Genomic DNA, 23,861 nt, shown 5'->3' with positions numbered 1-23,861 from the left:
CAAGGTTGGAAATGACCTTGAAGATCACCTAGTCCAACAATCCTCCCACTACCATTGCTACCACAAGCACTAAACCATATCTCGTAGCTCCTCATCCAGGCGTCTCTTGAACACTGCCAAGGATAGCAAATCCACCACCGCCGGTGGTGGACCACTCCTCCAGCGCCTGACCACTCTCTGAGATAAAAAGTACTTCCTTATGTCCAACCTAAACCTCCTCTGGTACAACTTGTGGTCATTTCCTCGGGTCCTGTTTGTTGCCTGAGAGAAGCAGCCAAACCCCTCCTCATCACAAACTCCCTTCAGGAAGTTGTAGAGCGCAATGAGGTCTCCCTGAGCCTCCTCTTTTCCAGACTAAACAATCCCAGCTCCCTCCGCTGCTCCAGACCCCTCACCAGTTACATTGCCCTTCTCTGGACATGTTCCAGGGCCTCAAAGTCTTTTCTGTAGTGAGGGGCCCAAAACTGAACACAGTAATCGAGGTGCAGCCTCACCAGTGCTGAGTGCAGGGGATGATTACCTCCCCACTCCTGCTGACCACACAATTTTAATGCAGGCCAGCATAGCATTGGACCTCTTGGCCACCTGAGCACACTGTTGGCTTATGTTCAGCCGAGCATCAACCAACACCCCCAGGTCCCTTTCCTCTTCACAGTCATCCCCACTCAACCACTCAGCCCCAGGCCTATAGCACTGCATGGGGTTATTGTGGGCAGAGCGCAGCATTTCTCCCTGGTTCTTTTCTTTCCGTTGATATATTTGTAAAAGGATATCTTATTCTCTTTTATTGCAGTGGCCAATCTGAGTTCAAGTTGGGCTTTCACCCTCCTAACTTCCTCCCTGCATACCTTAGCAACTTCCTTATAATCTCCCCAAGTACCCTGTCCCTTCTGCCAGAGGACATAGACTCTCTTTTTCTTCCGGAGTCTCAACAGTAGTTCCCGGTTCATCCACACTGGTCTTCTTCCCCTATGGCTCGACTTATGGCGTTCAGGAATAGCCTGTTCTTGTGCCTATAAGATTTCCATCTTGAGGAGCATCCAGGGTTCCTGGACCCCTTTACCCTTAAGGAGCGACTCCCAAGGGACCCATGCTACAAGTATCCTTTTCCATTTCCAACATATATCTGGAAAACTGAAGTCTCCCATGAGAATGAGTGCTGGTGAGCACTCAGAGATTCACCGTAAAAATGAGAGCCCACCCTTCCTCGTGTAAGGAAGCCCTTTCTAGGTTTGACTGCCATTTAATGCATTAAATTAAGAGTTGCAGGACTGACTCCTTAATGACAGAACTTAAGATGCAGGCAGATTGTTCAGTAGGCATAAACCTTTGACAAGTTTCTGTTTCCAACAATTTTTTTGTTATAATATATATTAAAAAAAATTATAATTACTTTTCTTACACCAGCTCATTCTGCTAAATATATTTTCAGTCCATTGATTATTCATTAAGTGTTTGACTCAGTCTCAGTTTATGTGTCATGTCAATCTGCATATTTGTAACTTCCTTTCCTCTTCAGATAAACAATAAAATATAACATCAGTAATTAATTAACAAGTGCATAATGGTACATATTGAAATGTAGAGAATATCTGTTTCTTTCAAAGTGCTTATGAATATTGTCAAAACACATATTATAGAGGAAAAAACATGACAGCATTATCCACGGGGGTACTGGGGATGACATTTTTTAGCTCTCCTTATCCAAAAGCTTATGTTCTCTGCAATTTCCAAATAAGACTTTTGGCTTATTTACTTACATGTGTCACAGCAGGTATTGCCTAGTTTTGCAATTCTCCCCTAAAACAACAAAAATACGAATATTTTGACTCTACTGATACACATTTGTTGTGCTAAAAGTCTACAAAATATGTTTGAAACAGTGTGTTAGGCAAGAGAATTGTATTTCTATAAATATATAAAAATATAAATCTATAGTAGTAACCAATCTCATTTTAATCTACTTAAAGGTGTTGAACATGTGATTACATTTGTTGATAAAAGATTGGAAATAACTGAATATTTTAACACGTTCAATACTTTAAGATATTACTTTCACTTTAGCTAATAGTAGAAGTTTTTTAAAGTAAAGATGCAGAATACAGATCAACTCCTAGGAACCAAAGTGACAAAACAGCATATTCAAATCTTCTCTGAAAGAAAAATAGTTAAATGTCCCTCCTGACTTTTTTTTCTAAACTTACTGTAACAAGAGAAAAACCCACTAATTTTACAGATGATGTAGTGGGGCTTTGCTGTTGTTTTGCAGTGGAGGAGAATAAATGCAATTTGGGAATTTTGGTGTTAAAAATTATTCCCCATTGATTTACAATCAGGGCATTCTGAATGTTGTGATAACACCATGCCTGCAGCATAATCCAGCATTATTCCAAAATTTTGTTTGTGTTGCAGTGACTTCCCAAAATGGTTTTATTCTTTCTGCATTTAACACATCAATTCTTTCTCCATTTGTTTGGTTGTATGTTGAGCAAGGTTTGGGCATGAGCTTTATTTAAGGTTTCCTATTTCCTGTCATGCTGAAAAAATGGGACCAGGTGGATGTAGTATCTGAGTGATGCTAGCTAAGCAAAAATAGAATACTATGTGCAACACCCCTTCCTGGACTGCACACGTAGGGTTTTTGTTACACCATTATACCAAACCACTGCAAATGCAGAGGCTTGAGCTCTTCCAAGAGCATGAGTAAAACTTCCTTTCTATAATCTTTTAAGAGAGTAGAGAAAAAATGCTTTGGTATTTAATGTATATTATCAAAAGTAAAAAAAAAAAAAAAAAGAATCCAATTTGACTGTTTTCTCAGTATGCATAATTATTCACTCAGCTTTGCTCAGGATACTGAACTGAAAATACTGTGAGAACAATAATTTTCTTGGTTTTACTGCTTCATATGAAATCTCATGGAATTACTGCATCTCTCCAGCAGTAGACTCTCACATGCAACTAGCATTTATTTTAAAATAAAGGAAACTTACAGTTTTCTGAATTTCAAAGTAAGTTCAAATTCAGTTTAGCCAAGGTGTGGTTAGAGAACTGGAGTTTCCTATCCCTAATACACTTAAGGTACTTATATACAGAACAATAAACTTGACAAAGGCTATTGGGAAACATAGAAAGAGGACCCATTTCACTACTTACACCTTCAGCCAAACATCTTCTGGGATCAAATGGAGGACAGCCAGTGATTCTCCTTTCCCAGATAAATTCCCCTTTCTCATTTATTTTACAGAAGTGACTATCACAGCCATCCTGAAGTGATTCATTTGGCTGAAAAGATGTAAGAACTGTTAGCTTTTTACTAAAGTACAGGACAGTTAAGTTTTCAGGGTACTGTACAACCTGATATTCCTTTATTAATATTCTAGTAATATACCATATTCAAGTAATATAGCATTGTGGGGAAGCTTATAAAACATGGCAATCTCCAGTAAACTGTAGTTTTCTAAAAATAATTACTTACTCTCATAGCAGTACTGAATACAGCTCAGTGAAGACTGCCAAATCTGACCTCTTTTAGCTCTTACCAGGGAAGGAACTTCCATTTACTTAAAGAAGAAACTTGTCTAAGCAAGAAACAAATTGTCTTTTGAAGAGACATATATATGCATATTTAATAGCTGGCAGAGTGAGGAGCTTCCTCAATGAAATAACACAATCACACACAAGGAACTCCTGTTTAAGAAACAATCAAGCTGGGATTTTTTTTATTTTTTTTATTTTTTTTTTGAGATTCACATTTTCAACTTAAATTACCCATTTTATTTCAAAGGAAGATTTAGATTTTTGCTAGGTAGCTGTTGACTTCCTAGTTAACAAGTTAAAGTTATTTAATAATATTCAAACTTCTAGACGTCTAGGTTATCCTTCTCTAATTCACTCTGTTGTGAACTCTTCATTTTCTTCTATAAACAACAACAAAAACTTTCTTTAGAAAACATTCTAGGATATAAAATAAAAGGTACTAACAATGCCTTACTGATTAACAAAAAAGAGAACAAAAAAACCTTTTCTTGTAGCTACCAGAAGTCTGTGCTACATATATGTTAACTCTTTAGTAAAAGAAACAGTGCTTTGAACTTACCTGAAGGTACTGAAACCTTCCATCTCTCAGTCTGATGCCACATGAAGTTGGCACACATTTTCCACAGCAAGAACCAGAAATTTCCTGCCTTCTGTAATTCTAGGAGGCAAAGTACTTCACATGGAATTGTTTCTCTTTTTTTTTCTTTTCCTGTTTGTTTGCTTGGGCTTTTTTTGTTTGTTTTTGTTGTCTTTTTTTGTTTTTGTTTTGTTTTGTTTTTTCCTAAGCATGTTTCCTATGCTTTTTTATAGAAGGTGTTTCCGAGGGGGAAGAGAATGGAGGAAGGATTCAATAGCTGAAGAAATTGTAAGCAAATATTTTTCAGTTTTTTGTTTGTTTGTTTGTTTTTAAAGTAGGTCTAAACTAGCTCAATCTAACTAATTGCACGCTTTTTTTTAATGCTGATTTATATAATAAATCAATATAAACTGATTTATCTACTGATTTATAATAAATATGGAAAGAAGTTAATTTCCAATTACAAAGTCTCCTGTGTCCACTAAATTCAATATTCTGTGACTATAACTGTTGCAAGATAAGGTTCACTAAAAGAAGTGACAGTAGGAGGAAACAAATTCATTAAAATATTTTGAGAAGCATGCAATTCACATTTGTGGTGGGTAGGAACTTTTCCATAAGCTAATAAATACGTTCCTCCGTAAGGCCATTTTTCTCCATAAGCTAAGAGGGCTAGAAAACCAGTAAAGATTGGACAGGGAAATGGAAGAATAAGGCTAAGATGGAAATTATGAAGTATGAAAAGAAAGAGAGTAACGGAGAGGATACAGTATCATAAAATGAAAAAGAAGGAAGGAAGAAAGGAATAATAGAGTCTGAAAAAATAGCATAAAAAAAGGAAAAAACATTGGCAGGGGAAGGAGTATGGAAAAACGAGTAGAACTTGATGGTGAGGATAGAACAGATAAAATGGTAACTGAAAAATAAAACAACAGAAAGAAACTAACTTAAGACAAGAAGTGTTCCACAAAAATGTCTCCAGCTGCTACACATAAACAAGCTGCTTATGATTAGCTGAATTTTCTTTAAGACAAAAAACACTTCCTGATTAAATGAAGGCATGCTTGTTATCCATATGAATTATTATAAAAAATAATTTGGGGAGAGTGGAGTGTTAATATTAAACCACAGGCAGAAAACTGATTAGGTAAATTTGCTCTACTACTAAAAATGTAAGCACCTATAGCAGGCCATAAACAGAAAACACATGGACCCTGAAGAACAGAATATGGTGCAGTTGGCTGCATTTCAATGACCAGTGCACTGAGTTTCATAGCTTCAAGATATAGCAGAAAGCAAGTGTTCCTGAGACAGTACATACTCTACCCCATGATTTTGTCCATTATGGAGGAATTGCTTTTAATCTAGGTATATTACAAGATCAGTGACAGAGACAGAAAAGATCCAAAGAGAGTGTGTAAATTTCACTGGCCTTAGAGTGATTAATTCCATTAATTTGATTTATTTGAATTTGGTTTCCTTTGAGTTCCAGTATCATTACTATGGCTACAATGGGACACGTACATCTAGACCTGTAAGCTCTATTGGGTAGCTGTGCATCTCCGAAACAAAATTTCATGGTGTTTAATAATCCCAACTGGAAATAGCTCTTTTTTTTGTTTTTATTTTTGTTGTTTGTTTAGTCTGAATTTTTGAGTCAGGTTGTAGGAAGGCTGTTTGGGAATTATACGGATGTCAAAAGGGGCAAGAGTGGAATGTTTCCCCTTCTGTTTTTACCATGTATTTTATCGATCTTCCTACCTTAATTTTTACAGCTAGCACTGAAAAGGAAGAATTCTTGTTTGTGCATGTCTGTGTGTGAACATACGCGTGCACACATGTTACTGGTCACAGATTCATTTTAGTATATCTTTAGTCATTTATCTACCAGGTTACATTTTGTGAAAGAGAGAAAGATGTTCAGCACCAAGGTTCATCATTTATTTTCTCTTCAGGAGTGTGTGTCTAAAATCGTATCTTATATGAGTGGCAATATTAGGATCCAGATCTACATTCCACATTCATCCCTTTGTCACTTGGTACAAATGAACAGAGTCAAGGCCTGTTTTCTCAACCAACAGACTAATGGAACACATATGTGTATGTCTAAATTGCCTTCTCCCAATAAAAGAGACTGGCTGTTTCTAGTTTGTGTAGGAAACAGAGGTCAACAAATAACCTCTGCCTATTTAATTATTTGTAAGACAAGCTAGCTGGGACACTTCTAATGATTAATCAATATCAGGGGTTGCAGGTCATAACTTGAGGCTGTAGTTGTGTTCTGTTTTGTTTACTAGTGCAGCTGGCATAGTGGAAGTTTGATTTACTACTTTTTCCTTCCAACTTCTACCAGCCTTCCCCATGACACTGTCCCCTCCTTTTGCAAGGACTCTGTTGATCTATTCTTCTCCTAGATATCAACCAGGAATCCCATATGATTGTGTCAGAGATGTGTTTGTGATGCAATGGCCATTGCTTGCACAGGCTGTGGGTTTGTGTGGGCCCATTGGACTCCATTCACCACACAGGGAAAGGCAGAGAGAAGAGGACATTTAAACATTTTCTGTGAAATTTAGTTGCTACTCTGTGTTCTTTGGACAGAGGGAGACAGAAGCAGCCTCTGCAATTTGCTTAGATCTCCCTCATTTTGAATTGTTAACACTAAAAGAAAAAATATATATATTATTCAGCAAACTACTCATGCACTCCAGTCACACTGTTGGTCAGCAGAGTACAAATGAGAGCTGTTTGCCAATCTTATTCATTGCATGAAGCATCAGCAGACTTCAAAAAGGCCAGTGAAACTAATAGTGATAATCACTTCAAATTACTACTGGGTTCAGCTATTAGACAATTTGGAAATAGTCACAGGAAAGTCCTGAAGGAGGAAGATTCTGTCTGAGCTGTCAGTTCCTAGATGGACAGAGAAAATGTAGGAAAGGACACCATAGTAGTTATAGCACTTCCTGTAACAGTGATTTCTAATATCTCATTTTGCCCAAAAGGTAAGTAGCCTGAGTTGTACAAAAAAACCCTGATATATACAGTGAAGATCTTATCATCAGACACTCTTAATTAGAGCATCCAGAATACTTGCACTCACTGTTGGGCATGGTTCACAGCTGAATTTTGTACATGTCAGACTGTATCTCCGAGAAGAAGACACTGACTGGAGGGAGCAGATGCAAGTTGTACATTGATCCACCATCATGCGTTTCCAAGGCTGAAACATTAGAAATGGCTTGTCAGAGTCTGAATCAAGCAAAACTCAAACAAATGAGCAATTTTATCTGTGTTAACTATCTTCCATTAAGCAAAGTTCTTCAAGTGTTTGCAAGAGAAAGAAAAATCAATGCCCTCATTTTCCAGAGATCCAAATTTTACATCTACAATCTCTCAACAAGCAGCAAAGCAGAAGCCTTTTTTTCTAGTAAATCATTTAGAATTCTGTTATTTCCAAAATGGCATTATGATTACTTCCTTAATTACAGAACTAGCAAGGAAGAAAGGAATCTTTGAAAACAGTAAGAAAGATTTTGTCATGAGTCGTCCTTACTATGTGTTAGGTGGTTCCCACCAGTTCATTTTTCTCAAGTGCTATGAATCAGTTCACCAACAATATTTTGTTCTTGAGCCATCACAGCTAACCATTCATGAACAAAAATTACTTGTTATTGTTTCTATATTAAAAAAAAACAAAAAACAAAAAACAAAAAACCAAAAAACAACTACTTAGAATCCCTGGAGGCTTAAAAGTTTAAAATTGGCAAGAGTAGAAGGAGAAAAACAAACAGAAAGCAGTTACTGAATGATGCACTAGACTCCCTCAGTTACAAGAAAATCAGTGACTGAACTGGCAGAGAACTTTTTTGCAGCATTGTTTTCTTAATTCTATCACCTTTTTGAAAGTAAGCAAAAATGACATTAAAATGTAGAGTGGAAAATGCCACACTTCTAGATAGGAAAGGATAGGATGTGGAGTTAACAACTGGATTAAAGAAATTCTAAATCCAAATTCTTTCTGCCTCTAAAGCACATAGCCTTTCATTTTAACCTCAAAATAATAAACTGCTTTGGCTAAGTGGACAAAATTGGTGGAGTGCATGGAAGATTGCACAAAGAACATCTGAAAACTAATAAACAGACACCGAATACTGCATGACAAAAGCTTTGAGTAGGCTTCAAAATGGAATTTCACTGCCGATTTCTCAGAGAACAGGAATTTCCTGTGTCTCATACTACACGTAACCATAATTTCATTTTTTTATTACACACAAGTAGACATTCCTGGAACAAATGGAGCAAAATTAAGAAGTTAACCAGAGCAACTGTGTAAAGGTAATAGATTTAGGGGTAGTTCATACCCACTGAAGAAAAAATGTTTTGAATAAAGAATATTAATTACATTCTTTCACTAGACCTCAGCACAACAGCTGTCTTTAGAGCTCAGTGGTTTTTAATAGAGCACCAACAAAATAAATGACTTATTTTTGTTTTGTAGAGTTCTAGGAAAAAGATCCACCATGAACAATATGATGGAGGTTTTAATTCTGATGGGAAGATACCAGTATTTTAATAATTTAGCTTGAAATTTCAGTATAAGATCCTTCACTTGTACCAATTTAACTTTCTATTATGAATATCTAGAGAGCTGAAAGAACTGAATGAATTCAGACATGAAGGCACACACAGGCAAGCAAATATACAAAACACATTGTTTTGTCTACTCTTAACATTGGAAAGGGTTTGTATATCAGAATGACAGTTCCAGTACAGAATTTATGGCCCCTAAAGGTCATTTGGTTCACTGATAATAGCACAGCTGTAGTGGGTTACTAATCAGGAGATCAGGCTGCCCAGGACCCCATTCAATTTGACACTGAGCACCTACAGGGATGAGGCATCCTTCTCTCAGCAGCCTGTTCCACCTTCTGAGTAAAAAATTTCTTCCTATGTCTAACCTAAATCTCCTCTCTTTTACTGTAAAGGCATTACCCTTTGTCCTGTCTCTATCAGACCATGTAAAAAGTTGATCCCCTTCCTGCTTGCAAGCTCCCTTCAAGTACTGGAAGGCAACAGTGAGGTCTCCCCAGAGCCATCTCTTCTCCAAGCTAAACAAGCCCAAATCCCTTTCTTCACAGGAGGGGTGCTCCAGCCCTCCTCCATCTTTTTAGCTATAAACATACTTAATTCAGTTCCTCTAGATGTGAATGCTTACACAAAATTCCTTAGCAACACAGGCTTTCATATCATGAAGAAAGGATCTAAAAAACCACAACTGATATAACAATTGCTATGTTGACTGGATAGTTTAAAAATTCCAATTTTATAGAAAAAGATAAGTAAAGGTGAGCTATCCAAAAATCACTGTTATGGGCAGAAATGAAGTGCATACTAGAAACACTAGTTAGAACAAAGCACACAAAAATGGAGGAAAGATTTACTTTGATCCAAAATTTCTATTACAGCTTAGTTTTATAATTTTTTATAGTGTTTAGCAATCAACATGCAAATGGACTTTAATAATGATATTTTGTGAGCAAACATAGCTTAGGATAACAGAAATGAGTGAAACAATAGATTGATATGACTTTTTCCCTTCATATAACACACAGCTATCATGTGTTTTCTTGGCTAGCATAGAATAAAATGTCAACATCTGGTAGCCCAGTGCTTCTCAGTGCAAATAAAATTACATGCATAAAGCCAAGATCTGTTCAGATCTCCTACAAAACTACAACTCAATAAATGCCTGAGAAAACAGATGAGTGATGCAGATAATCCTTCCAGTAACTACAAACACCTGCTTGGAATTCTGCAGGAAAGCTCACCATATTTTTAAGAACAGTGGAGTGAATATGATATACTGAATTACACAGTTAACCACTGCAGTAAATGACTCAGAACTTTGAACTATTCACTGAATGAGTTAATAGAGCGAAGTTTTTCCCTGATTTAAAATGAAATCTGAAACCTATTATTAAAGGACACAGAATAAAGGGTTTGAAATCCTGGAAGTACAAACTTCTGTGAGCAAAACATCTCCCTTCCCGAACAGAGCTCTAAAACAGTTACTGACGTAAGAAGTAGACTAAGATAAAGCTGTGGTAACCCCAGCTGCTCAAAAAAATTTCAGACGTACAGCTAATCAGCTTAAAAGAAGTAATTGAATGAAAACAAAAAAAAAAAAAAAGAAAGTATGCATTAAACAAGTTCTAATTTAAGATCCACAAAATGCTTTTATCCTTTTTTTTTCCACTAAAATGTCCATTTTGTCTAGATAGCTTCCAAAATTCATATCTCCATTCAAATTTCACACTCTTCTCTCCACTCTGAAAAAATGTTACTAACTGTGTTGCTGAATGCTAGGTGCCTGATACAGTGCAAAAGGAGAAGCATTGAAGCAATACAGCAGCTGAGGCCTACCTATACCCTCAAAATCTTTCACAGACTGTGTTTGATAAAATGGCTAATTGTCAAAAAGACAAATGAAACATTTTAAAACCTGGATTAAAAAAATAAGGTTTTATAGAGGTCCAAATAGCAAACAAAAACGAATCATAATGCAATTGTGTCACATCATGAATTCATGATAATTTGGGAAATTTTATTAAGACAGAAATTTTTTCAGTATTTGACAAATTTAAAGATTTTACTTTTTATCTTCAAAATTCTTAATAAGAGCTCTTAATAAGAGCTTTCTCAAAAATTTCTAATGTTGTACTTAAAATATTTTTAAATACTTGAAAACAGAATAAGGACTCTGACAAATCCAGTCAACATTTTGTTGGAAGAGAAAAAATTATCTGTTCATCAAATAACAGCATGCAATTGGAAAGATACCTTCTTTTTGCAGCACAGAATTTTATTTATAAATTTATATCCACATAATCTATGACAACAGATGTCAGGAGCTGACAATTTTACTGAATTCTACTGAATTGTACTCTTTACAAGAAAGTTTTTTAAGAAAGGCTTTGTCTCTCAACATACTGTAGAGGAGACAAATAGAGGAATCAAAGAGAAAGCAGTCTATTTAAGATTTAACCACTTTAAAGCCCCTCTTCCAGCATTCAGGTAGAAAGGCATAGTTATTCCTTGAATTTAATTCTACAGGGAAGTTATCTATACAGAATGATGGAGGTTTAATGGCTTAAGCTCTAACAAAATGAAGAACTTATACCTACTAAATATTAAAAAAAATCCAAAATGGAAGCAATAGATGGAGAGAGGTGCTCTCTGCTCAAAAAAGCAAAGAGTTTTGCTCTTCGAGAGTCCAAAGAGATTTGGACTTTATCAATATACTTTATCAATATACTTTATCAATAAATGAAAAAAAGGAATGTATAGGTTAAAATTTAGGTTAAATGAATAAAGAGCACCTGTTTCCCCCGAGGATGTTGAGAGAGCTGTCTGACACCAGAGGTGATGCCAGAACATGGACTTAGGGGAATAATGGCCTATTGACAGAGCTCTCCAAAGATTGAACATGAGATCAGACATTTAACTACAATCCTTCCCACTGTCATGGACTGAGTAAAACACATCTTTATCTATCCACTAATATGCACTTGAGACAAAAACTTTCTCTGAGCTGAGATCAGCAGAGATTTTAAAATGGCACAGAAGGCAAGCAGGAGCTTAGCTTTCCTATTCCTGCTACTAAGGAGTGAGAGTCCTCCTTCCACACAGGTGGAACAAGAATCTCTACCCTTTCTTAATCTTTCTCATTCTCTTGGTAGAATACAAGAAGCATTCCCTTCCCTGAGATTGGTAAGAACCACCTTAGAGGTTATCCATCACAGGCAATTTCCTGTGTGTCTGGTAGCCTGTAAGTCATTACACAATGCAAATTAGCACAGTTTCTAAGCACGTATTTTCTGAACATCCTTTCAAGATAAGATCACATGACTTTCCCTATTTTGCAGAGATGCTCACTTGTCATACAAGAAAGTTTGTGGCAGCATTGCGCACATGTGGAACTCCTATGATTGCTTTGCCTCACTGGTAGGGATTCTGGCTGAGAAAAGCTGCCCTGTACACTTATGTGTATTTGAGCAAGCCTGTTTTCTTCAAAAGCCCATTCAAATGAGCTAAGTGTCTTATCACTAAAGCAAATTAAAAGAAGCTTATCTTACCCCAATAAGAGTGCCATTCAAAGGACAACCATTCATGGGTACTGAAAGAGATGATAACATTACATTTAATGTGCTGTTACTTGGACTTACTAAAGCAGAAGTATATATTCTTTATTCATTAAAGTTCCAACTGAGGATATCTAAATCCAGGCTCAGCGAAAATAAATACAATTTTACATTCTTACATTATAATTTGAAAAGTAATAATTTGTCAGTTATACCGATATCCACATCCAAACATCCCTTGCCTCCAAATATCCCTTGTTGAACTGTTTGTTATTTCTTTCCCTAACCTTTTCTTAAATTTATTTATTATGTAGATTTCCCCCTCTGTTTTTATCCTCACATTCTCAGAAAACACACTCAAAAGTTTTCAGCAAGTTACAACACTTATTTCTCTTCCTTCTTCCACTGAAGTTCCTTCCCATGAGGTTGTCCCAAATACCTGTAAATTATATGTGACTGAGAGTCTACCCAGACTGCGTCCAAACAGCCAAATCTTTTTTATATCTATTTTTGCTGTAAGTATATGCTAGTAAATGGCCACCACTATAACACTCAGATGTCCAGAAGGCATAATGACATGAAAACTCCCTGTTCGTAAGGAGTAAACAACACTGATGTTGGTAACAGCATTGCACCTTTCTAGGTCAAAAGCATGTCAAGACCTTGTAATAACTGCTTAACAACACAAGCTAGTGCTGTAACTTGCTGTTCAGACATAGCCTGGCATGTCTCTCTAAGTAGTGACAATAGTAATTCAAAAGGAAACTGAGAACATTGTTTAGAAAGAGAAAATAATAGCAGCAGGAGCTACTATAGTCAATGTTTAAATTATGCAGGATAGCTTGAAAGTGATATTACACTTGCATAGGCTATACTTTTGAAATTGCCACTGTAAAACAGGAGATTGGCACATGAGATGATTAACTCTTTACTAATTTCATTTGTCATTCGTCATACATAATTCCTTACCACATCTGCACGAAGGACAGCAGTCTATTACTTCGTCACAGCGTAATTGAGTTCCATCTGGACAGTCAGGTACATCCATATGAGAGCAGGACAGATTCTTTTGCTGCACAAAAACCTCATCATTCACTCGGACGCACTCATTAATTATGCATCTATTGAAGGGGGATTGCCACTCCGTACCAACCTGACAGGAAAGTGTAAAAGGATTAAATACAGGCAGCAGTTTTTGTGTCACTAAACAAAGTGAAGGGCACCCTAGTCAAAGCATTAGTTTGCAGAATATACATCCACTGCTTTGGGAACAACCTGTCACTCAAAAGCTCTTCGCAAGCCCATACTGTGACAATATGTTTACAAAATAGTTTTCTGCTTGGTTTTTAAGGTAAGGAAATGAAAGAGGCAGGGAAATAACATTCAAAGAAGAAAATGCTTGTTTACATAGATTTAAGTTTACATTTATTCCTGGTAGCTGGTTGTGTTGCACTACTCAGCAGCCAAGCTGGCCATCTTTCCACTGGAACCTACTGCAAACCAGCTTCACTAAGGTCCAAAACAGGCTTTGACAATAAATCTTTGAGGAGAAAAAACTTGCAAATATAGGAGAGACTATATCTTGTTGATGTCTCCTGCTGGTTATTGTCATCCATGAGTTAGATAAAGCAGGTAAATGGGAAGAGATATCAACGCAGGCCAGAAAGAAAATGCTCCCTAGTTCAGTGCCATGCAGAGTTGATTACTGCTTTGAGGCAGCATGCTTCCACTTTTAATTTCACTTCAAGAAAAGTGATGTGAGAGGTTGGAAGTAGGTGACCTTTAAGATCACTTTCAAGTCAATTCATTCTGTGAGAATCAGACCCCTCCAAGTAGTCAAACATCACTGCTCAGAAAGTTCCTGAATATTCTTCCTTCTATTTGTTAGACAGTTCATTCCTTGCTGACAACAGAGGAGATGAAAGAGTACACAGCAAGAACAAGATAACAGAGTATAAGTATCTGTAATTCCACTAACACAACAGAACCCAGTAATACACAGCAGGATGTAGAAAAAAAAGTTCTTCTGAGGGCTTGATTTATGAAGCAGAGAATAATACTGATCCAGATTATGAAATGTCTTTGGTGAAATCAGGGAAGAAACAGACAGTAAAATGATACATTTACATTTTGAAAAGGACAGAAGTAAACTGCTTTTGTAAAATAGGTAATTTAAAAGTGAATACCAAATATATGAAAGTGATATGTAACTATAAGTGCAAACATGCTATAATGAATAAGAGGGAAAAAAAAACAAGGGGAGAAGGTCTTTTATTTTCAGACCTTTTAAATTACTGTTCATGCCTCTCTTCACCAAATCCAAATTTCTGTGTAAGATTAAGTAATTTAATGCTACAAGGGATGGCAAAGGTTTTCCAAGGCCAGTTAGTTGGATTAGGGACAGAATAAACTGAATAAACTGAAGGAATTTAAACATAAATGAAGAGAAAAAAGAGAGAAAACATTGGCCTAGTTATCCAGAGTGATAGATTTTCTGCAGAATATTCTGAATGGCTAGTTGCATGTATTTATTTCCCATTTTTGGTCTTTTTGGAAAGGACACAAATGAATACTAAAGGAAGAGACACTGCTGAAAGTAAGCTGTTATTTAGAACAAAGAAGTGTGCCTAGACAACCACAGTCAGGCCTGACATTCAGCCTTCACCTTCAATAGACAGATGCAATTAATATTTCTATCCACATTCAGTTCCTGATATTCTGATATTTCAACTCACATAAAGTGGGACATAGTATTTGAACAGAACCATAGAGTTCAGGCAGCTAAATATCCAATGTACACACCATCCACCATTATTAGGATAAACAGATTTTCTACAGCCAGAGAAATTTTTTCATTAAAATTCTTTTTAACTATCATTTGTGAAATTATGAATTTTCTAAAAAAAAAAAAAAAAAAAAAAGATTTCTTCCTTAGAGCCTGAAATGGGATGGTGGGAGGGTTTGCTTGTTAAGGGAATGAAGTGAGTAAGTAACAAGCCCAGTACCCACTGGCTTTCAGCGTTGCCAACCTTACAAGAAAAATGACTTTGTTTCCTTCTGTGGAATACAAAATAATGCCAGGGAACTTGTTTTAGGAGAGGAAAAGTCCTCCCAGTTATCATCTCACCTCATATAAACGAGGATCTGCATCACCCCGAGACCAGAACGGTTGCTCTTCACAGGCAGTTTTCTGGCAGTGCCCACAGCACTCCCCGTCTTGAACAATATAGTTATATCCCTGAAGGAGAAAAGAAAAGCATTGGCTGATCAAAGAAGAGAAAATTAGAAGAAAAAATTAAAACACAGAGCTGAAGGCTTGATGTTAGCAACATTTTAAGGAAAGTATTTTAAAAGCAGAACTGTAAGGCTATACACTGATACTACAAATAAGAAATTCACCACTCAGAAAACTGTATATGAATACAAATAATCCAGTTTGGAAGAAGAAAAATCTGTTTGAGAATCACTACATGAAAACGTGCGCTTTTACACATAAATGATACAAAAAAAAAAGTGAGAATTATTTGTTTTAAAAGTCTTTATTTGTATACATATATAAATATACCAATAATATCTTACAAAAGAAAATACAAGATGAGAATTTTTCTGGTGGCATTTTGGGCATGAATTAACACCCACACTTCTCCAGCTCTGAGACTTCAAGGTCAGAATTCAGTCTGAGGTCTGAGTGCATTCAGATGGTTTTTAACATGCTGAAGCAGAGGGAAGGGGTAGGTCAGATATGAAGTCTGGGGATCAATTCTGACTTAGTATTGCACCATTTCATCTCTTGAACCACTAGCCAAGTATGCAAAGATGGGAGTATGCCAGTGAAATTAAGCAAGGAACATTATTCTAATTAGAAAAAAATATACTTAATATTTAGCAACTAGACAGCCTCCAGGGGGCAAAATATAATAACGCTGATTTCCATACAGATATGAAAATGTTCTTACAGTGAAAATAGAGTTCATGGGAAAAATGTCAAAGAAAATAAGAATCATTCCAATTGTGGTCAACAACTTTGAGCTGAAATTTCTTAAGTATTCCCAAGCACTACCTTTCTTCTGTAATAGGATCAGAGTTTGAAGTAGATTTGCGGGTAATGTTTTGCTGTTGAGCATTCTGTTTTATACGACATTTTAACAGCTAAATATGTGTGTGAACTACCTGAAGCATGGGGGTACAATTTTTTGTTCACGTGGCAAACTCAGAGATATAAGAATCTACAAGCTGCCCAAGACAAAATCAGCATCTTGACTAAGCAAAACCCATCTACAAGATTCAAATTTCACAAAGCCTGTGTGATTATCAGAGTCTAAAAAGCAAATTAAACAAGATGCCATACAGCAGACTTAAGCATACCACTAAGACACTGTCAGTGAATTGTGTTTCACACAGTTCAGCCTATTGAAGTGGCCCCTTTGGTGCTCAGTGGATTCAAAATCTGAGGACTCCTCAGTGGAAGAAACATGAGAGGTCACAGCTCCCAGTTCCTGAAAAACTACCAAGGCAGCATTTGAATCACATGCCTCTGGCTGACTCAACCCATCAGTGATAATACTCAGCTGCTACAAAGAACCTGACAAGTGCTCAGCTCTGCCGCTAGATCAGGCTGTTTTATCACATCTAATTGCAGAGATTAAGGCATCATTCTGTGTGAGGAGTGGAATTGCGGTGGAATTTTGCCTGCTTTTGAACTGGGACTTGCAGATTAATTCTGTAGCCGTCAGAGAATGCACACTGTGGTCTCATTGCCCACTCAAAACTGCAGGAAGGATCTACACAGACTATGACTTGGCTTACGTGGGCGTTTTCTGCTTTCATTCCAGTGTTGCTCAGGACGCACAATTAATCTTTTTATGGATACTAAGGTTTTGGTCAGAACTCTGTCAGCTGCCTTCTGGACCACAAAACAGGAAATAAATGATAGAAAGTATCTCTTAACACACAGCATTTTTACGAAGACTCCAGTATTTCACTTTTACACTTTGAGATGAAAGTCCCTAGAGAGAACCAGAGGAACGAAAGAGAAGGAAAAGAGCAAAAGACACAATAGGATAGATACAAATGAACTTTAAATGCTGAATGCAAAATCTTCAGTGGTGATGAATCAGCACAATTCTAGAGATTTCCCTGGAGATAAGATCCGTTTCACCAGGTGAGAACTTAATTCTCTATTTAAAAGTGTCTAGAACATTAAAGTATCCCCTGCTAACTTCCATAATAAATTATGCTTGAAAATGCAAGCAGTATGTTTGAAAATACTTCCCACCAAGACTGTCACAGTTTTTAAATAGGATCCTAAATATCTTTAATCCTCAAACAACAGTCTTCCTTTGAAATTAGTTTATTTGACCTCCTTAATATACACACTATTAAGCAATTTACTTCCGTGTTTCACATGTAGAAGTCAAAGTATGCTCCTTCAAAGGTAAATATCATCTTGAAATATTGGACATTAAAGCCAACAATTTCATAGTCTATTACAACCATCATTCACTATGTCTTTGCAGATAGGGTACAAACGTTCATAGAACCACACAGAATCATAGATTGGCTTGGGTTGGAAGGGATCTCAAACATCACCTAGTTCCAACAATTCCCTTGCCATGAGCAGAGTTGCCAACTGAGCCCTGCATCCCCAAACTTCTATGTGGGGACCAAGGAGGTAAATCCCTCCCCACTGTAAGGGCAGAGCAAGTCCGACAGTGCCTCCTTAGACTGAATGAATACAAGTCTATGGGGCCGGATGGCGTGCATCCCAGGGTCCTGAAGGAGCTGGCTGAGGTGGTTGCCGAGCCGCTCTCCATCATATTTGAGAAGTCGTGGCTGTCAGGTGAGGTCCCGGACGACTGGAGGAAGGGTCACGTCACTCCCATATACAAGAAGGGGAGCAGGGAGGACCCGGGGAACTACAGGCCGGTGAGTCTCACCTCCGTGCCTGGGAAGATCATGGAACAGATCCTCCTGGACAACATGCTCGATCACATAAAGAATGAGCATGTGATCCGAGACAGCCAGCACGGCTTCACCAAAGGAAGGTCATGCCTAACTAATCTTGTGGCCTTCTATGATGGAGTGACGGCATTGGTGGACGAAGGGAAGGCGACCGATGTCATTTTCCTGGACCTGAGCAAGGCCTTTGACATGGTCCCCCACCACATCCTCATCTCCAAATTGGAGGGAAGTGGATTTGATGGGTGGACGACCCGATGGATAAGCAATTGGTTGAAAGGCCGCAGACAGAGGGTGGTGGTCAATGGCTCTGTGTCCAGGTGGAGGCCGGTAACAAGTGGTGTCCCCCAAGGGTCTGTCTTGGGACCGGTGCTCTTTAACATCTTTATTAATGACATCGATGAGGGGATTGAGTGCACCCTCAGCAAGTTTGCTGACGACACCAAGCTGAGTGGTGCGGTTGATACGGTGGAAGGAAGGGATGCCATTCAGAGGGACCTCGACAGGCTGGAAAGCTGGGCTCGGGTGAACCTAATGAGGTTCAACACGGCAAAGTGCAAGGTTTTGCATTTGGGCCGGAAGAACCCCAGGCACCTGTACAGGCTGGGAGGAGTGGTCCTTGAGAGCAGCTCGGCAGAGAAGGACCTGGGGGTCCTGATGGATGAGAGACTTAACATGAGCCAGCAGTGCGCTCTGGCAGCTCGAAAGGCAAATGGGATCCTGGGCTCCATCAGGAGAGGGGTGGTCAGCAGGGACAGGGAGGTGATTGTCCCTCTCTACTCGGCTCTTGTGAGGCCCCATCTGGAGTACTGTGTCCAGGTGTGGAGCCCTCAGTACAAGAAAGACATGGAGATTTTGGAAAGGGTCCAGAGGAGGGCGACTAAGATGATCAGGGGGCTGGAGCACCTCCCCTATGAGGACAGGCTGAGGGAGTTGGGCTTGTTCAGCCTGGAGAAGAGAAGGCTGCGGGGCGACCTCATTGCAGCCTATCAATACCTGAAGGGAACCTACACCCAGGAGGGGAGTAAACTCTTCAAAAGGGCTGACAATAGCAGGACTAGGGGAAATGGATCCAAGTTGAAGGAGGGAAGATTTAGGTTGGACGTTAGGGGGATGTTCTTTACAAGGAGAGTGGTTAGGCCCTGGAACGGGCTGCCCAGGGAGGTTGTGGATGCCCCGTCCTTGGACGTGTTCAAGGCCAGGTTGGACGGGGTCCTGGGCAACCTGGTCTAAATGTGTATGTTTGGCCCTGCTAGACAGGGTGGTTGGAACTACATGATCCTTGAGGTCCCTTCCAACCCGGGTGATTCTGTGATTCTGTGATTCTGTGTGAACTACTATATCAGGCACTAAATCATGTTGTCCAGGGCTGCATCCAACCTGGCCTTGAACATCTTCAGCAATGGGGCAACCCCAACATCTTTGGGCAGTTGGTTCCAGCACCTCTCAACCTTCTCAGTGAAAAATCTACTCTCTTTTAGTTTAAAAAAATTAAAGATGTTAAAGAGCACTGGTCCTAGCACAGAGCCCTGGGGACACCACTTATCAGCAGCCATTATATTTTGATGTTCTCAAGAGAAACGTTTATCTAAAATGCTCCAGGAGAATAGCAATGTACAGATATCACTTCTCCTAGTGACAGATGCAATAATTATGACAATTACCTACTTGCTTTATCAATATTTTGTGAGAATGATAGGAGACAGTAGAAAAAGTGACAGGACTACAATACATATTAAAGCAAAACCACATCTTGTTTGCAAATGAGAAGTCTATATTCACTGTTAATCTAAGCACCTCCTTCTATAGTGTTTCTGTATGTGCTAAAAGAACAGATCAGACTTGCATTTAATTTGGTCATACTCAGGAGAACAGCAGCACCATTCATTCATCACAATGATGGATTGTTATGTATTATGTTGTTATGCATTTTTTATTGCTATTTTTAGAGTATGTTTGTTTGTTTGTTTGTGGGTTAGATTTTTTTTAATTCATAAGTAAAAATCTGTAAGCTATTTTCACATAAGTCAAAGATATGGACAACAATGACATTTCACAGCCTTAAAACTGGCAATGGAATTAATAACAGAAAGCAGCAAGTAGTTTGAATATCAACTCACAACTGGAACACCTGCTGCTTGGTCAACTCATCAAATTTTCCGGGCTAATAAAACATATAGTCCAAAATCAAGATTTTAAAAACAACTTGAACTTTTGCATAGCATTAGCTAGCTCATCTTTGCTTCTGCACTTAGGAGAAGAAGTTTTTTAAATCACCTTTTCTGGGTCAGAAAAAGATTTGCAGAGAATCCTCTGCTTCTCACATGTCCCAGTCCTTGCCAATTCACAGGGATCCTGCACAACCCTTGGTGAACTTGCAGATTGTGAACACTTGATCATCAAGTTGGAAGGAGCTTCTTCAGGTCAAATATGACCTGAATGAAATTATCCACTGCCATCAAGAACAATCTTAATTAATTTACATATATTCTGAAAAATATTTTAGAACGAGGCAAGATGTATTTGTGGTGGTCTCCAGTATTCATAGCTTAACTATTCTTCTGACCAGATGTCAGTGGGTAAGGGGTGTAAGTTGTCACTGTGTGGCTAGGCAGCCACTTCTATTACTGATTTTATTCTATTATTGCATTTTATGCATACCTGAGCTGTATAGTGGCACTGTCTTCACTGTCTGTCCCCTTACATGCTAACCACATGAAGCAAAAACATGGAAATGCTCATGAATTATGGACAAAAGATGTTAAATATCACTCTAAGACATCATGTTAAATTTTACAGTGCTTTTTTAATTCCTTATTCTCCACATTATTTAAAGGTGTGGAATATTAAGGATATAAATTGGGAATATATAATAATATATATATAATATATATAATAAATGGAATATTAAGGATATAAATTTAAAGGCAATATGAAAAACATTTTGAACTTTTCTTTGCACCAACCCTGTCAGGGCCAAAGTTTCATAATCTATGACACTGGCAAGTATTGCTGGCTTCTAACCAATTCCTTTGACTCTTCTAGAATTCCTCTGCCAAATTTGTTTACTGAATATTTGTCTCCTCCTGATTAACCAGTTTTATCAATATAACAAAGCAACTCATAATTTTGAGGGCTTTCAAAAATAGATCACATCATTTTAAGGCATGTGGCAGATGTCTGAGCATAACAAAGGCAACAGCATGTCTGTTATTACTGCTATAATTGACAGAGCTTAACAATAGACAGATCTAAAACATTCTCCTTAAAAAATGAACTACACTTATAACTAAGTCATCTCGAACTTTGGGCATTGTGAACACTTATTGTGCAAGTGAAGTAAAATATAGACACGTCAGGGTGCAGTTGAATACCTAAAAGATAAAATTAGGTTAATTCTGATTTTCTTGTCAGCAGAATCTGATCCTGAAGCAATAACCCTAAAATAAAGTCAGTAAGACTTGGACACTCCTAGGTTCCGTTTCCAAGATAATTCATTGCTACACTTCCTATTTTTTTTAGTTTCTCTAAGCTCACAGGCTTAAAAGCATTTCAATTCCCATCAGTACTCTATCAGTGTAGTGCACTGATTTAAATGTTACTCACCCGAGAGCAGAATGTGTTACATATTTTGTCATGACATTCCATCATCTGAAATCCTGTAATATCATCTCTCATACTAGTGCAAGAACATTCCTTGCAACCATTTTTCCAGGTTTTCCCGATGGGGTAGACAATGTTATTGTGCACACACACCTGTTGAATGCAACAATTTATACATAAAAGAACACATTGCTGTTGTAAAGATACACTTAGTTCTAAAAGGCTGTTCATTAACACATGAAACCTACCATAAGTTCTATGTCATATTTTAAAGCCACTAGATATGCTACAAATCTCAAAACTAAGATCATTCTGTTGAGGAAAGGAACATAAACAGCCAAAGCTGCTGTTTTATAATGAATGAATTGGAGTTTTTTGTTTGTGTTCAGAGTCAAATAAAAACTCAATTCAAGGCCTGACTAGGTTTCACTGGAATTATAATGGGACCCAATATTTAGAAATGATAAACAATGAATCCTGTAGAAGATGCCCCTCTCTTCACCCCCCCCCCCCCCCCCCCCCCCCCACACACACACAAAACTTTTGACAGCTATCTCATCTTTTTGCTACAATTTTACAGTGTACTATCAAAGAGATATGTCTGTTTTATAGACATAGAAATTGATTAAAGAAGGAACAAAATGACTTATGTAAGGTGCTGAACTATGTATGAGCAGAAAATAAAGCCTACTTCTCCTGAGCTGCAAGACACTCTAACCCTATGTTAAGCTGGTATGTAAGGTTGCTCCAGTGAACAGGTTTCACTGCCCTGAAATCTCCCTTCTAAGCAACCTTATCTTAAATATTAATATAACATAATAACTTAATAAATGATTGGCAGCATTAGGGAAAAAAAAGTATTTGAATGAGTGTAACTTTAACCAAGCCACATACTAATTTAGAAAAATAAAAAGAAATTAGCAATATAGTTCCCATAAGATACAATGCCTCCCATACAAAGGTAATCAAAGAACAGAAACTGGGTCTGTGGTGATGTAAATATGTACATAAAGTCAGTATTTGATCGAAAATATAAAATTCTAAAATACAGTAATTGTACTGAAACAAAAGTACATACCTGTTATCCAGAAACAAACCAAAAATTTCAAGAAGACCTCTAAAATGTCATAATAGTATATATGGATTTGGTACATATATATGGATATAACATTTATATATATTATATTTGTGGATTTTATATATATGTATAAATATATACGAGCACGTATTGTCATCTTAATTTCTCATAGTCACAAAAATGAAGTGATTACATCAGAATAAAATTACTGTAATAAACAATTACAGTAGGTTCCAAGTGTGCATTCTTCTCACACACACAAATGAAAAATGCCTATGTATCACTTTCCAGTAGTCTGTTTGGGGTTTTGTTTGTATCTATCTACCCACCGTCTTCGGTGCTTTCACTTCACACATAAAAGATAATCTCATCCATGGATTTCTAGTTCACCTCCCTTACCATGTCTGGAACACAAGTAGTAGATATACAGCCACAGTCATTGGTCAGAGATCTGGATAAATACCCAAGAGGACAGGTCATTGTTGAGTTACTGCAGTTGCAGGCACACTCATATTTGTCACAGCACTCTGTCTTCTTAACAATCAGCTCCCGATGGGATGGGCAGAAAGGTCTTTGAACTAAACTACACACTTCTCTGTTACAAGCTAGCAAAGAAGGATTAAGCAAATACAATTTCAGATCATTGCGAATGAAGAGGACAGTTCTTAGACAGTAAGGCACTAATTGCTATTGCAAATTATTATACATCTCCTTAAAATAATAATAAATAAAATAAATATAGAAGACCCAGGTCAGAGATTGTACTGTAGATTCAGAAGAAAGTCCTATGTTGCCAAACATATATGTATCTTCTCATAAATACAAAAAGGTTTACAAAATATACACAAATTTCAGAGCACATATATGGTGTTCACAATTTCCTTAATTCAAATGTGAGTACACTTTTGAAAGAGTCAACAGCAACTTTTTTCTAAGTCCATGAAATCATTACATGGCCAAT

At 37.5% G+C, this 23,861-nt stretch overlaps 1 protein-coding gene across 1 annotated transcript in view; it reads right to left on the bottom strand.

The window, feature by feature from the left end:
* VWF (von Willebrand factor) overlaps positions 1–23,861 on the bottom strand; it is a gene marked incomplete at its 5' end in the record, with an annotated part of 144,879 nt that overhangs the window by 4,618 nt on the left and 116,400 nt on the right. The window contains 9 exon segments of the mRNA XM_079541808.1: positions 1,761–1,800; positions 3,157–3,285; positions 4,100–4,198; positions 7,221–7,340; positions 12,256–12,296; positions 13,231–13,414; positions 15,389–15,499; positions 21,826–21,975; positions 23,300–23,505. Of these exon segments, the coding sequence (XP_079397934.1) occupies positions 1,761–1,800; positions 3,157–3,285; positions 4,100–4,198; positions 7,221–7,340; positions 12,256–12,296; positions 13,231–13,414; positions 15,389–15,499; positions 21,826–21,975; positions 23,300–23,505 (1,080 nt within the window).

This window comes from Tetrao urogallus (assembly GCF_951394365.1).
Source record: "Tetrao urogallus genome assembly, chromosome: 1".
In the NCBI taxonomy this organism is placed as follows: Eukaryota; Metazoa; Chordata; class Aves; order Galliformes; family Phasianidae; genus Tetrao; species Tetrao urogallus.
Note: the sequence above shows the minus strand (reverse complement) of the source record. Positions and strands in the feature narration are given on the sequence as shown.